This window comes from Lissotriton vulgaris, chromosome 3_2, assembly GCF_964263255.1.
Source record: "Lissotriton vulgaris chromosome 3_2, aLisVul1.2, whole genome shotgun sequence".
Taxonomy (NCBI): Eukaryota; Metazoa; Chordata; class Amphibia; order Caudata; family Salamandridae; genus Lissotriton; species Lissotriton vulgaris.
In genome coordinates, this window is record NC_141690.1 from 284299063 (window position 1) to 284313391 (window position 14329).

Sequence of the window (14329 nt, forward strand, 5' to 3'; positions counted from 1 at the left end):
TAAACTGAACCCTAACCTGAGGGAAGCTTGTCTACCTTTAGAGTTAAGCAATGGCCATGAAAGTGCCCAGAATCCCCCGTGGACTCACCACCAGCTCCTCGGAGTCAATGAGTCGAGTCTTCCGTGAGGTGGAGGTGGTCGATGTGAGGCTGGCGAGGGCATGGTGGATGGCACTGGCCGTGACCTCCTCTGCCAGGCGAGCGCTGATGATCACACTGGCCTCCTGGGAAGAGATCACATTGAAGGACATGGTCAGAGAGCTGTGGTCACCTCACACATTTCATGAAGCAAAAACAAGAGAAACTGAAGGGCAGACTCAGAACCTAACCCCAGTGGTGTCAAAGGTCCTAACGCAAGCGAGCAAGACCCCTCCCCATACTCCTTTGATGCTTTAGTATTGAAGGCAGCCATACCGGGGTGCAGAAGCCCCTCAGACCCTAGGCCCTGGCGCCACTGCACCTCATGCACTCAAGAGAGCTTTGCCAAGGAGTAGTCACTGTTTGTTTCTTCACCACTGCTGGCCCAAGGGTTCTCACTAACTGGGAGTCTGAAACACACCATAAACACATCTAACACACAGTGTCCATCACACAACCTTGGCTGCTCGTGGAGCTTGTTAGGGGAGGCACATAGGCCCGCCCTTCACACGCCCCTCAGCGTATCTTTAAATTTCACCAGTGCAATGGGCATAGAAATCACCAGCCGTGGCGGGGTGGGGTGGGTGCTCTGTCACAGCGAGGTCAGGGCAATGCCCAGTTCATGGGCATCGTATATGGCATGGGTACCCACATCCTGTGCAGTCATGCGGGGGGAGGGGCTCCTAACTGTACAACGGTGTCCCAAGGGCACAGCTAGCCAACCACCATGAGGAGCTGGGCAGGGCACCACGGTGAGAGCACAATCTGCAGTGTGCACACTGGTGGACCCTGTAGCGGATGGGTAGGGCGGAAGAGTAGTTTCTTACTAGGAATAGTAAGGGCCCGATTCATAGAACTAACTTAAGACAAAATCCTAAACTTACTACTTTTGGTATTCACAGAATGCATTTAGTAGTAGTAAAGTTAGGATTTTGTCTTAAGTTTGTCTTAAGTTTGTCTTAAATCAAACTTAAGACAAACTTAAGACTGGCTTAAGACAGACTTAAGACAAACTTAAGACAGACTTAAGACATACTTAAGACAAACTTAAGAGAGACTCAAGACAGACTTAAGACAGACTTAAGACAGACTTAAGACAAACTTAAGACAGACTGAAGACAAACTTAAGACATACTTAAGTTAGGATTTTGTCTTAAGTTAGTTCTGTGAATCGGCCCCTATGTAATGTATGTAATGTATAGGCATTTATATAGCGCACTACTTACCCGTAGGGTCCCAAGGCGCTTCGACCGCTGCGAAACCCTTCCTGGCTTCCCTGAGAGATGGTCCCTTAATGGGCATCTCCAGGGTGAGACCAGGCATCCCCGGCGGTCTGGTGGGGCCGTTAGTGAAGATGAGGCAAGCTAATGCCCAGAGTTGCCGAGTGTGATCGCTGATCAGAGTGGGCACCGAGGCGAGAGAATTATCGAGTCCGCTGACCCTGGTCCAGAAACCTGCCGCGCCGGGAATTGAACCCTGGTCCCGGGCCGTTCTCTGCTCTCGGGTCTGCCGCCTCTAACCAGTGACTCTAACTGGTCCTTGCAGAATATCGGTTCAGACCGCAAGGCCGCCCCCCTTCCCCACGCGCAGGCCTCTCCTCGCTAGCGGCATAGCTATGGGAGGTGGGGGGAGGGGTGCACGGGAGGAGGGGCCGTTCAATATGTCCCAGCACAGCCACCTTGGGAGATAGTGACACTTCAGTGTCTACCACAGACAATGTCAGACACCTTACAACACACGTCAGTCCTTTCAGGACACTACCATTCCAGGTGTATGAGGCCGGAAAGAGGGGCCGAACATCTGGCACGGTTTGTGTCATGTGAGGGGTACATTTGTAGGGTTTGAGGGGTGTGTTCTTTGTCTCATGAAGGAACTGGGAATTAATTCATTGCAGTCCATCATTCAGTGACAATACTCCAACGTTACTACAGCAATATGTCCATTCCTTGTCTGGGAGGGCGCGTCCCAGAGCAGGTCCACCTTGTTCTAGCTGTAGGGCAGGTATGGATGGATGTGTATATATACCCTGGCGACCAGGTCTCCGCTCAGGGAAGAGTCAGGAGTAGCAACAGGGCCTTGCAGGGTTTATTTTATTTATTTATTTCATTTTTAAGGTTTTATATAGCGCGGACAAGATCTTTGCAGATATCAGAGCGCTTTACAGAAACAGGAGGTAGGGTAGACAAACTCTTGAAAACAATATAATATTCGGTAGTGAGTAAGTTGCAAGGTAGGATAGAAATCGAATAAGAGTATACAAACAATCAGGAAACCAATAATATAGAAGCTGTGCAATGTCGAATCGAATAAGATTATAGCACCCAAGGGGGTGAGTAAACAAACTGTTGAAAACAATATAGTAGACAGTAGTAAGTGAGTTGCAAGGAAGGATAACAATCAAATAGGAGTATAAACACTAATAAACAATCCGGAATCCAATAATATAGAATCTGTGCAATGTCTTTGATCCAGTAGCAATCAAACAAGAGAATAGCACAGATAAACACTCAGGTAGCCAATAATATAGGGGCCGTGTGATGTCATTGTTCTAGTAACAATAGGGTTCAGGTGAACTTAGCCATAAGGATGGCTTTACCTCTTTCTTGAAGAATGCAGTGGAGGAGATAAGCCTGGTTTCAGGCGAGAGTGCATTCCAGATCCTAGGTGCCATTCCTGAGAAGGAGCGTTTGTATGTTTTTTCCTTCCGGAATCTACGAGGTTTCAGGAGGAGGTTTTTTGTGCTTCTATTGGATCTCGAGCTTCCTGATATAGTCAGCTTGTGAGTGAGGTAGTTGGGTGACTTGTGGTGTACGGCCGAGTGTGTCATACAGGCAATTTTCAGCTGAACTCTGGCTTCGACAGGCAGCCAGTTCAGGGCTTTTAAGTCAGGGGATATATGCGAGTGTTTTCTTGAACCAGTGATGAGTCTGGCGGCCGCGTTCAAGGAGGCTCGTAGGGGCGCCGTTGTTGTTAGGGGGAGCCCGCTGAGAGCCACAATTCCGTAGTCTATGCGAGGAATGACTAGGGCTTGTACAACAGTTTGGAGGTCCTTGGGTGGTAGGAAGGGTTTGAGTTTTCTCAGTGTTGATTTGGAAGTTGGCTCCTTTAGTTGCTTTGCTAATATGCTGCTGCATGTTGAGGTTGGCGTCAAGTGTGATGCCAAGGGATTTCGTGGATTCCACGATAGTGGGTTGGACATTGAGTGCGGTTAGATGATTGAGCCAGGTTTGGTTGATGGCATTTTTCGCAGGAGGTGAGATCAGAAGGAACTCAGTTTTCAGAGCATTTAGTTTGAGGTGATTATCGGCCAAGCATGATTGGGTGTTTCTGAGTGTGGAATTCAGAAGTTTGATGTCTTCCAGGGATTGTAGCTTGAGGTAAAGTTGAGTGTCATCGGCGTACATATGGAAGTGTACATTTGATGCTTGAAGCAAGGTAGTGAGTGGTTCCATGACGAGGTTGAACAGTGTGGGGGATAGGGAGGAACCTTGAGGGACGCCTAGTGTTACGGGCACAGGTGAGGACAATGCGTTGTTGATCTTGAACTTCTGAGACCGGTTGTGTAGGAAGGACGTAAACCATTTGAGAACAGTCCCGGATAGACCCATTCTGGTATTTAACAAATCCAGTAGATTCTCATGTTTGACCGTATCAAATGCTGACGAGAGGTCAAGAAGGATGAGGAGGCAGGACTCATTGTGATCAAGGATTTGGAGGGCGTCATCAATTATGTGCGTCATAGCCGTTTCCGTGCTGTGTTTTGCTCTGAATCCTGATTGATGAGGGTTGAGGAGGTCAAACTGATCAATGTGTTTTGTCAGTTGGAGTTGTACGCATTTTTCTAGCAGTTTGGCCAGAGTGGGGATATTGGTGATAGGGCGGTTAAGGGTTGAGGTTCTAGAGGGACGGAAGGGGCTGTGAGACTGAGGTAAGTGAGCCCACTGCCCTGTAACCCTCACCTCTCTCTGTACCGCGCTCTGATACCGTGACGGTCATGTTCGTGCTTTACAAAAACACAGTAAATAAATAAATAAATAATCTGTAATAGTGGTGCCAGTCTCACTGGTTATAGTGGCTTCTTCTACACATTTACCCTCTGTCATAGGTCACCAATAGTGTTAACTCCCCAAATGTGATACTGTATGGAGGAGTCTTCGCTCTGCGGGGAGCCGGCAAAGAGGTTATTATGGCCGTGGCCACCGTGGTGCGTAAAGAGAGGGGCGTGAGGCTGGTTTTCTGAATCCCTCACTTGCTGCCCGTGTAGAAGAACTGCGTCCATTTCAGATCTCCCGCCGGGGTCAATGTGCAGTGTCTTGTTCCACCACCAGGGGAGCTGTGTATGGCGGTGGTTGAATCGAGAAGTGGGCGAACTGCGCATGTGCGCAAAGATGACACGGATGGAAATCTGGCGCTGCTGCACCCTCCCTGTTCGTGGTTTTAGCTCGAAGGTTTCTCAGTTTGGAGGGGGCTGTCCACCAACATGCGTCTATATAGTCATGTGTTATCTGAGTGTTTTGAAGAATGGTTTGTTTTGTGAAATGGGAATATTGTAATATAAGTACAGCAGCTTCGGCGGGGCCCATCGGAGACACGAAGAGCGCTTTCTCTGATCTCTAATTTTAGATATCACTGTACTGTACTTTCAGCTCTTACCATGTTTCATTAGGCCTGGGTGGTGAAATCCGCTCCGTTCACATTTTGTAACCTTCGGTTTGCGTTGAGAAAGCTGCTGCTCCGGTGGAAAATCTATGTGAACAGCAAGAAAAGAAGCGGCGTCCTCTTGCGCTGCCCTGGAGCCATTGGAGCGGCCTTCACAGCACAAAGACCCGGCGCTGAAAATCAACGCGAACGGCGCGACCAGACGCACTCAATCGCTTTGCAGGATTTTTGGTCATTTTGCAGAGAACTCTGAGCTCCACCCAGGTCTATTTCTTTTTTATCACAGCTGGTCCATATTTCTGAGTATTTAACAGGTGATTGGGTCCGTGAGGGGGACTTCAGTTCACAAACACGCGTGCCAGGGCACAAGGACATTCTCCTGACTCATCCCAGTTTATTGGAAGTCTGTCGTGGGTATCCGCTTGTCTTCTTTGCTAATTGCAAGTGAAGGATTATATAGTGGCCCAGCGCTGCCCCCTCATACTTCAACAGACTTGCTAATATAGGGTGCGGAGCGGTGCGCAGTGGAGGGCGAGGTCCCGGCACACGGTGGGACGCTTGAGTGTGAACACAGGGGAACTACATTCTAACCTGAAGACAGTTTTCAGGGATGCGTCGGCGCAGTCCACCACATTCCCAGTTCTGGTGGTTCAGTTACTCCCATGATCTGCGGGTTATTTCTCCTGAGGTGCGGCCATCTTGCAGCGGGGTTCTACGGCAGCCCATCTCTCTAGATATGTACACCTGATAGAGAAGGGGGGAGGGGACCTCTAACTACGTATACCTGGTGGATGGAGGGAACCCTTGCTGTGTGCACCAGATACAGCTTAGGACATCAGCCAAAGCAAAGTACAACACTGTTAGACGGACCGGGAGGGTCGGCCGAGGACAAGGGGAGAGGTCTCCGGGGAGAGCCGTCTCCAGCGATCGTACAGACAAGTAACTTCCCCCCCACAGATGTACACCACACAAGGATAAGGTTCAACGTTACTTTATAAGCAATTCTTTAAGTACGGTGAAATGGTACAAGGAGGTCTGGACTCAGGGGTCCCCTCTATTCTAGTCTCTTGGTTGGGAAAGGGGTAGCGGGACAGTCTCGTTACCAATCTGGTAGATGAAATAGCTCACAATCCTCGAGCTCGGCATTCTAGATGATCGGGCCGCGGCGGAGCCTGCAGGTCCCGGGATGGTTGAAGGTAGCGACGGTCCGCGGCGGAGCCAGCAGGTCCCGATGAAGGTGGTGGTTACAAACGGTCCGCGGCCACGCCAGCAGGTCCCGACGACGATGAAGGTTTCAGAAGGTTGCGGCAGCGCCAGCAGGCAGGTCGATAGTTCGCAAGGCAGGGCTACGGCAGCGCCAGTAGTCCGTCAAGGATGAGTTCTTCACTGCGTCTCTCGACTCCAGGATACAACTGCCTTCCTGCTCTGGAGCTGCCCCAGTTATAGGTCTGGCGCCCTTTGATGTCCGGACCCTCGCACTTGGAGGTCGGGAGGTCCGGGATGAGGGAGTCCAGACACCCAGCAGGGGGTGGAGCCAGCGCCTGAGGGAGCTGGGGGCGATCGGCACCTGGCGGGGGAGAGCCATCGACACCTCTTTCTCCCATTGACCTGCCAAGTAGTCCGCTCACCTCCTGGGTGGATGGTGGTGCCGGGATGTCGGGGCCTGGGTTAGGGTCGATCGGAGGCCACACGGCCTCGTGGTGCTGTGTCCAAGATGGCGCCCCGGACGGGCGAGAGGGCTGGTAGGGAATCGGGCCCATGATGGGGAGATGTCCAGGGGCAGGGGTCCCATATGAGACGGGAAACGGGTGGTTGTTGCGTGTAACACCTGAAGAGCCAGGCTCGGGCCTGGTCGTGCGGGGAGGGAGCAAGCCCTTCACGTGGCCTGTCCAACATGCGTCCCCCCCAGCTGAAGGCGGGGAGAGTCACCCATCCTCTTGGGGACTCTCCTCGTCGAGGCGGAAAAAGCGTGACAGGCCATCTGCGTTGGCGTGGTCTTGCCCGGGTCGATGTTCCACAGTGAAGTCCATTCCCTGCAGGGAGATGGACCAACGCAAGAGTTTCGGGTTTTCCCCCCGCATCTGCATTAGCCACTGCAGGGGCCGATGGTCGGTCTGTACCCGGAAGTGGGTGCCGAAGAGATAAGGCCGGAGCTTTTTGAGGGCCCACACCATGGCGAAGGCCTCCCTCTCGATGGTGCTCCAGCGTTGTTCTCGGACCAGGAGCCGTCTGCTGATGAAAGCCACTGGCTGGTCAAGTCCTTCGGGGTTCAGCTGGGAAAGGACTGCCCCAATGCCATGGTCGGGGGCGTCCGTTTGGACGATAAATTCCCGACTGTAGTCAGGGGCCTGGAGTACAGGGGCGGAGCACATGACGGCCTTCAGCTTCTCGAAGGCCGCTTGACAGTCTGGGGTCCAGTTGACCTTCTTTGGTTGGTTTTTGGATGTGAGTTCCGTGAGGGGCCCCACAATGCTGCCATAGTCCCTCACGAACCGCCGGTAGTAGCCTGTGAGTCCCAAGAAGGCGCGGACCTCGGTCTGGGTGATGGGGGGCTGCCAAGACTGGATGGCAGCGATCTTGAGTTGCAGAGGGGCCACCAGACCGCTTCCCACCTGGTGCCCGAGATAGGTCACGGACCCCTGGCCAATTGGCATTTGCTGGCCTTGATCATGAGGCCAGCTCGTTGGAGGGCCTGTAGCACCTCTCGGAGGTGGTGGAGGTGGTCGGACCAGTGGCGGCTGTACACAGCGATATCGTCCAGGTAGGCGGCGCTGAATTCTTCGAGTCCCGCCAGGACCTGGTTTACTAGCCGCTGAAATATTGCTGGGGCATTCTTCATGCCGAATGGCATGACCTTGAAGTGGTAGTGGCCATCAGGATCAGGGGTGGAGAAGGCAGATCGTTCTTGGGCCCGGGGTGTGAGACCGATCTGCCAGTAGCCCGCTGTCAGGTCAAAGATGCTGAGGTAGCGGGCAGCTCCCATGCGGTCGATCAGTTCATCTGCTCGGGGAATGGGGTGTGCGTCTGTTCTGGTGACCGCATTCAAGCCCCGGTAGTCGACGCAGAACCGGAGCTCAGGCGTGGTGCTGGGGGCGGCCGCTTTGGGGACCAGTACCACTGGGCTGGCCCAGGGGCTGTCTGAGGGCTCGATGACCCCGAGCGTGAGCATCTTGGCCACCTCCTCTTGGATGCAGGCCCGTACCCGGTCTGGTACGCGGTAGGCCAGATGGCGGATAGGGGGACTCTCTCCAGTGTCCACGTCGTGTAAGCACCAGGGGGTGACCCCTGGGGTGAGGGAGAACAGGGTGGCGAACTGCAGCAGGAGGTCTCGGCAGCCTTGGCGCTGTTCCGGGGTGAGGGCCTCCGAGAGTCGGACCCCGTCCACGGAGCCGTCCTTCTCCCGAGTCCGTAGGAGGTCAGGGAGTGGTTCGGAGTCCTCCTCGGCTCCGTTGTCTGTTGCCATCAGGAGGCTGAGCTCTGAGCGCACAAAGTGGGGTTTCAGTCTATTGGCGTGGAGGACCCGGAGAGGGTTCCGTGAAGATTCCATATCGATGAGATAGGTGACAGGGCTCTTGCGCTCGACTACTTTGAAGGGCCCCGTCCATTTGTCTTGCAGGGCGCATGGTTCGGTGGGAGACATTACCCACACTTGTTGGCCGGGTTCAAATTCGATGGAGGAGGCATTTTGATCGTACCACCTTTTCATGTCTTCCTGACTGGCCTCCAAGTTTGCTTTTGCCATCTCTCTGAACCGTCTGGTCTGGTTGCGGAGGGTTAGGAGGTACTTGAAAACATCTGGAGGGTTCTTTAGAGGGGGCATTTCCCAGCCTTCTTTGACTAGGCTGAGCGGCCCTCGCACAGGGTGTCCATACAAGAGTTCGAACGGGCTGAAGCCGAGGGACTTCTGGGGGACTTCTCGGTAGGCAAAGAGGAGGCACGGCAGTAGCACATCCCACTGGCGACGGAGGGGCTCTTCCAACCCCCCAATCATCCCTTTGAGCGTGCGGTTGAACCGCTCAACTAGTCCGTTTCCTTGAGGGTGATAGGGGGTCGTGAATCGGTAGGTGACCCCACACTGTTGCCAGAGGGACTTCATGTACTTTGAAATAAAGTTTGTGCCCCGGTCGCTGACGACTTCTCGGGGGAAGCCCACCCGGGAGAAGATCCCCATCAAGGCTCGGCCGACTACCGGGGCTGTCACAGTTCGCAGGGGAACAGCCTCGGGGTAGCGAGTGGCGTGGTCCACCAGTACCAGGATGAACCGATGTCCTTGCGCTGTACGGGGGTCCAGGGGCCCCACAATGTCTATCCCCACCCTCTCGAACGGGGTGGTGACCACCGGGAAAGGTTGCAGAGGTGCTTTAAGCTTGCGGCCGCTCTTCCCGCTGGCCTGGCACGTGGGGCAAGACCGGCAGTGCTGGAGTACGTCGTTCCTCATCTTGGGCCAGAAAAAGTGGGTCACCAGGCGACTGTAGGTTTTGTCCTGACCCAGGTGGCCAGCCAGGGGGACATCGTGGGCCAGGTTTAGCAAGAAGTCTCTAAAGCGGAGGGGCACCACCAGCACTCGACTGGCCCCTAACTCTGCGATTCTCTGTTCGCTGTACAACAGGTCATTGTCCCAATAGACCCAATGGGTTCTGGAGGTATCCCCTGCACTCTGGGCGAGGGCTTGTTGGCGGAGTCCCTCGAGGGAGGGACAGGTCTTCTGCTCGTGGCGAAACTGTTCCTGGGTGGGCCCCCCCTCCTGACGCCACTGAGTCAGGCCGGGAAGATCCTGAGGCTGAACGAGCCCCTCGGGAGTTTGCCCTGGGGGGACGGCATGGTCGGTGTCTTCTACTGGAGCGACCGGGGGAGGAGGTGCCGGCCATTCATGCTCTTCGGGTCGGGGGATGGCACGAGCAGCCATGGACCGGGTGGTTACGCACGCCCAGTCCGGGATGCCCAACATCCCCAGGTGCTCTCTTCTCTCTACGGCGGCCCACGGGGAACTCTCAAGGTCATTTCCCAGGAGACAGTCTACGGGGGCATCATCTCGGACCGTCACTTTCAACATGCCGGAGACTCCTCCCCACTCGAAGGGGACGCAGGCCATCCGACATAGACTCTCCGAATTGTCGGCTGAACGGACAGGGCAGAGAACGTTCGGCAGGATCTGTTCTGGGGTCACCAGGTGACAGCGGACGGCCGTTACACTGGCCCCGGTGTCACGTAGGGCTTCGGCCCGGCATCCATTAATGTTCACCCACTGACTGTACTTCCGGGTGTTGGCGGGTAGGGGGACCCGCGGGACCATGTCTTTTCCCCCTAGGCACGCTAGAACCATGGCGGCGGGTTCCCATTCTTGGTGTTCTTGCTCACATTCCTCGTGTTCTTCGGAGATTTGTTCTTCCCCCAGGGCGGCGGCAGCCATCTGGCGGGGTCTCGGAGTCTGGCTCTGTGGACAATTCGGGTCGTTTGCGTAGTGGCCGACTCGCTGGCATCGGTGACACGTGACATTGGCTCTGTATCCCGGCCGCGCCGGGGTGTTGCCCCGGTTGGCCGGGGGTGGGGTGCTGGTAGCGGGAGCGGCCGGGGCGTTGTCTCTTCCTCGTCCCTGGCCCCCTCCTCCTCCTCGGGGACGGTGCTGACCGTGGTTGTTCCGGTTCTGATCATGTGACCCATTTCGGCCCACTCAGGTAATTTCCCACCGGTCAGCCTCGGCGGCAAGCTGCCGTGGATCAGTCCGTTTACTGTCGAGGAGGTGCTGCCTGAGCTCGACGAAGCAGTTGTTTGATAGATGCTCCCATACCATGAGATTGAAGAGTTGCTCGTAGGTCGTTACGTTGCTTCCCTTGATCCAACCCTCGAAGGCTCGGCTGAAATAGTTCACGTATTCCACCCAAGTTGTACCCGGGATCCGTGTGCAGTCTCGGAACCTCTGGCGGTACATTTCGGGAGTGAGCCCATAGCGGGTGAGGAGGGTAGCTTTCATGTGGTCATAGGAGGTCATCAGATGGTCTGGAAGCTGTAGCAGGGCATCGCGGACCTCATTGACGAACCTCCCCCATAGACCGGCTCCCCAGTCGCTTCGATCGATCCGGTGGGAGGTCATAGCGATCTCGTAGGCCTTGAACCATTGCTGTATGTCGTCATCTCGGAAATATTCTCGAACGACATCCTTGGGGATGTGTACCTTCTTTTCTGTTGCCCCAGGGGTGCGCGGTTGCTCGGGCACCCCTAATTCTTTGTTCTGCTTGCGTAAGTCTATCTCAGCTAGTTTGCGCTCGTGCTCATACGCCAGTCTCTTCTCTTCGAGCTCTCTTTGTCTCTGTTTCTCTTCCCGTTCTTCTCGGAGCCGCAGGTGTTCCAGGTTCAGTTTTTGTTCGGCTAATTTGAGTTCGCCATCCATTTTGAGCCGGGCCATTTCTAGCTCATGTAGTCGGTTTCTTTCTCGTTCTTGGATCTCATCTTGCGAGAGACCCGTTCTTTGCTCCTCGGAAGCCGTGGTGTTTTTCTCTGCTGCTGCGACATTTTGGTCCGGGGGTCTGACGGCCCCGGTTTCTGCCCATGACTCAATGGCGTGCTTGAAATCGTCTTTAGTACTCAGACCGGTGGTAGCGATACCTAGTTCCATGCAGAATTGTTTCAACTCACGATGGCTGTATTCTTCCAATTTCTCCATCTGGAATTTCTCGGTGGATCCGCTTTCTTTGGTTAACATTGTGGTTTTGTCGTGGGGTGAGCTACTCTCTGTACGATTAGGCGTGGGCGGAAAATCCGTTCCGCTCGCGGATTTTGCGGATTTTCGGGAAATCCGCAATCCGCGAGATTTGCGAATTTCCCGCAAAATCCACAAATCCGCGAGCAGCGGATTTTGCTCGCACTGCTCGCACTGTTCGCGTGAGTTCGCGCCCCGCGAATAAGTGCAAAATTGCAGAAATACGATCTTAGCAAAACTGAAAGTAACTACTTACCAGGTTCAAAAGTTCAGGCTCATCATTAGTAGCCATTTCCTGGAGTGCTTCCTGAGGGGCCCCTCCAGAGTTCAGTTGCCAGTTGAAACTATTATGTGACCCTGCTCTGAACCTCAGAATAGTTACACATATGCCACAAAGGTCCTGAATTACAGCTAAGGGAGACAAGCAGGAGCCAGGCTGGAAGTTAAAATCCATTAATCAGCCCCTAATTCATTATTGTCAGTTGGGGCAGGGCAGGTGTTGTAACTAATTTTGCAACAATGAAAGCACTTAGCAAGTGCAAAAGATCACTAATCAGGGCGCACTAAGGAAGCAGGTGCCAGCTAAAAAAATATTCTGTGACACATGAATCAGCCCCAAATTAATTCAGGTCACTTGAGGCAGGGAAGGTGTGCTTTGCTTTGCCGAAAATAATGTACACTGGACAACCAGAGGGTGTGGTGATGAAACAGAGGGTGGCATGGGTGGGCCAGAGGGTGGCATGAGTAGTCAGAGAGTGGCAGTGGTGACAGAGAGTGGCAGTGATGAAGAAGAGTGTCCCAAACAGGCTGGACACGTAGAAACAACAAGTTCGCGAAACTTGCGACCCGACAGGTAAGTTCGCAATTTGCGAAAGTGTACAAAACCCTCGCGAACTGGCAGAAACACGGGCGAACACAAAAAAAAAAAAATCCGCAAATTCGCGGGAATTCGCGGATTTTGCGGATTGCGAATCCGCAAATCCGCAAAATTCGCGAACGCGAGATCCGCAAAATTCGCTCATGCTTATGTACGATTACGCGTTGATTCGGATCGCGCCGCTGGCCACCAATGTTAGACGGACCGGGAAGGTCGGCCGAGGACAAGGGGAGAGGTCTCCGGGGAGAGCCGTCTCCAGCGATCGTACAGACAAGTAACTTCCCCCCACAGATGTACACCACACAAGGATAAGGTTCAACGTTACTTTATAAGCAATTCTTTAAGTACGGTGAAATGGTACAAGGAGGTCTGGACTCAGGGGTCCCCTCTATTCTAGTCTCTTGGTTGGGAAAGGGGTAGCGGGACAGTCTCGTTACCAATCTGATAGATGAAATAGCTCACAATCCTCGAGCTCGGCGTTCTAGATGATCGGGCCGCGGCGGAGCCTGCAGGTCCCGGGATGGTTGAAGGTAGCGACGGTCTGCGGCGGAGCCAGCAGGTCCCGATGAAGGTGGTGGTTACAAACGGTCCGCGGCCACGCCAGCAGGTCCCGACGACGATGAAGGTTTCAGAAGGTTGCGGCAGCGCCAGCAGGCAGGTCGATAGTTCGCAAGGCAGGGCTACGGCAGCGCCAGTAGTCCGTCAAGGATGAGTTCTTCACTGCGTCTCTCGACTCCAGGATACAACTGCCTTCCTGCTCTGGAGCTGCCCCAGTTATAGGTCTGGCGCCCTTTGATGTCCGGACCCTCGCACTTGTAGGTCGGGAGGTCCGGGATGAGGGAGTCCAGACACCCAGCAGGGGGGTGGAGCCAGCGCCTGAGGGAGCTGGGGGCGATCGGCACCTGGCGGGGGAGAGCCATCGACACTCCTCTCTCCCATTGACCTGCCAAGTAGTCCGCTCACCTCCTGGGTGGATGGTGGTGGCGGGATGTCGGGGCCTGGCCAGGCCCAGGGTTAGGGTCGATCGGAGGCCACGCGGCCTCGTGGTGCTGTGTCCAAGATGGCGCCCCGGCCGGGCGAGAGGGCCGGTAGGGAATCGGGCCCATGATGGGGAGATGTCCGGGGGCAGGGGTCCCATATGGGACGGGAAACGGGTGGTTGTTGCGTGTAACACCTGAAGAGCCAGGCTCGGGCCTGGTCGTGCGGGGAGGGAGTGTAGAAAATAAATACAAACTTGGTGAACATTATCGGCGCCATCTTGCCCCCTTTTCCAAGCCCATTCGTGCGCGTAAGCGGCAGCCATTTTGAGCACCATGGCCTCCCTGCCCCTCGCTGATAGCCAGCGCGTCTCTCTCTCTCTTAACCTCGCAATCATTCCCCCGCACGCTGACAACCCCCGCTCTCTCATGCCTTGGGTCATAAAACCCCTCTTCAGCGCAGCTTCACCACGGAATCCCATCCTGTTCCCAGCGCGACACCTCCCCTCATTCCTTTCATGGCCTCAAGCCCTTTTGATGCAAAACCCTTTTCCTGTGTCCCCGTTCGTCTTCCCTGTTCCCAGGCCGCCACCTGGCTCTGCGGATACTGTTTATTACCTCGTACAGTAGGAAGTTTCCCCTCCCCATCAAAAGACCCCCGAACCGATCAAAGCCCCCACCCCATGAGATCCGACCAAACCCCATGCATTCCGTGAATCGGCGGAATGCCCTGCTGTGCGACAACCATCACCTGTTGTGACCGGGGTGGGGAATCCAACTGTAAATGTATGTGGGAACGGGTCTGAAGGGGGGATTCCGAGGATGTTCTTTCATGTACTAAAGTATTGCGAGAATGTGTTATGTGCAATAAAGGCTGTAAACCCTAGTATAAGAGGCCAGGCCTCAGAGATGTGGTTAGAGCACCTCGTGACGATACTTGCTGTCTGAATTGATGTGTTCTCCTCCGGAGAGAATAAAATCC

At 54.4% G+C, this 14329-nt stretch overlaps 1 protein-coding gene across 1 annotated transcript in view; it reads right to left on the reverse strand.

The window, feature by feature from the left end:
* LOC147725699 (uncharacterized) overlaps positions 1–14329 on the reverse strand; it is a 483091-nt gene that overhangs the window by 131543 nt on the left and 337219 nt on the right. Inside the window, exon 5 of the mRNA XM_086964378.1 lies at positions 89–223. Within this exon, the coding sequence (XP_086820504.1) occupies positions 89–223 (135 nt within the window). The remainder of the gene's footprint in view (positions 1–88; positions 224–14329) is intronic.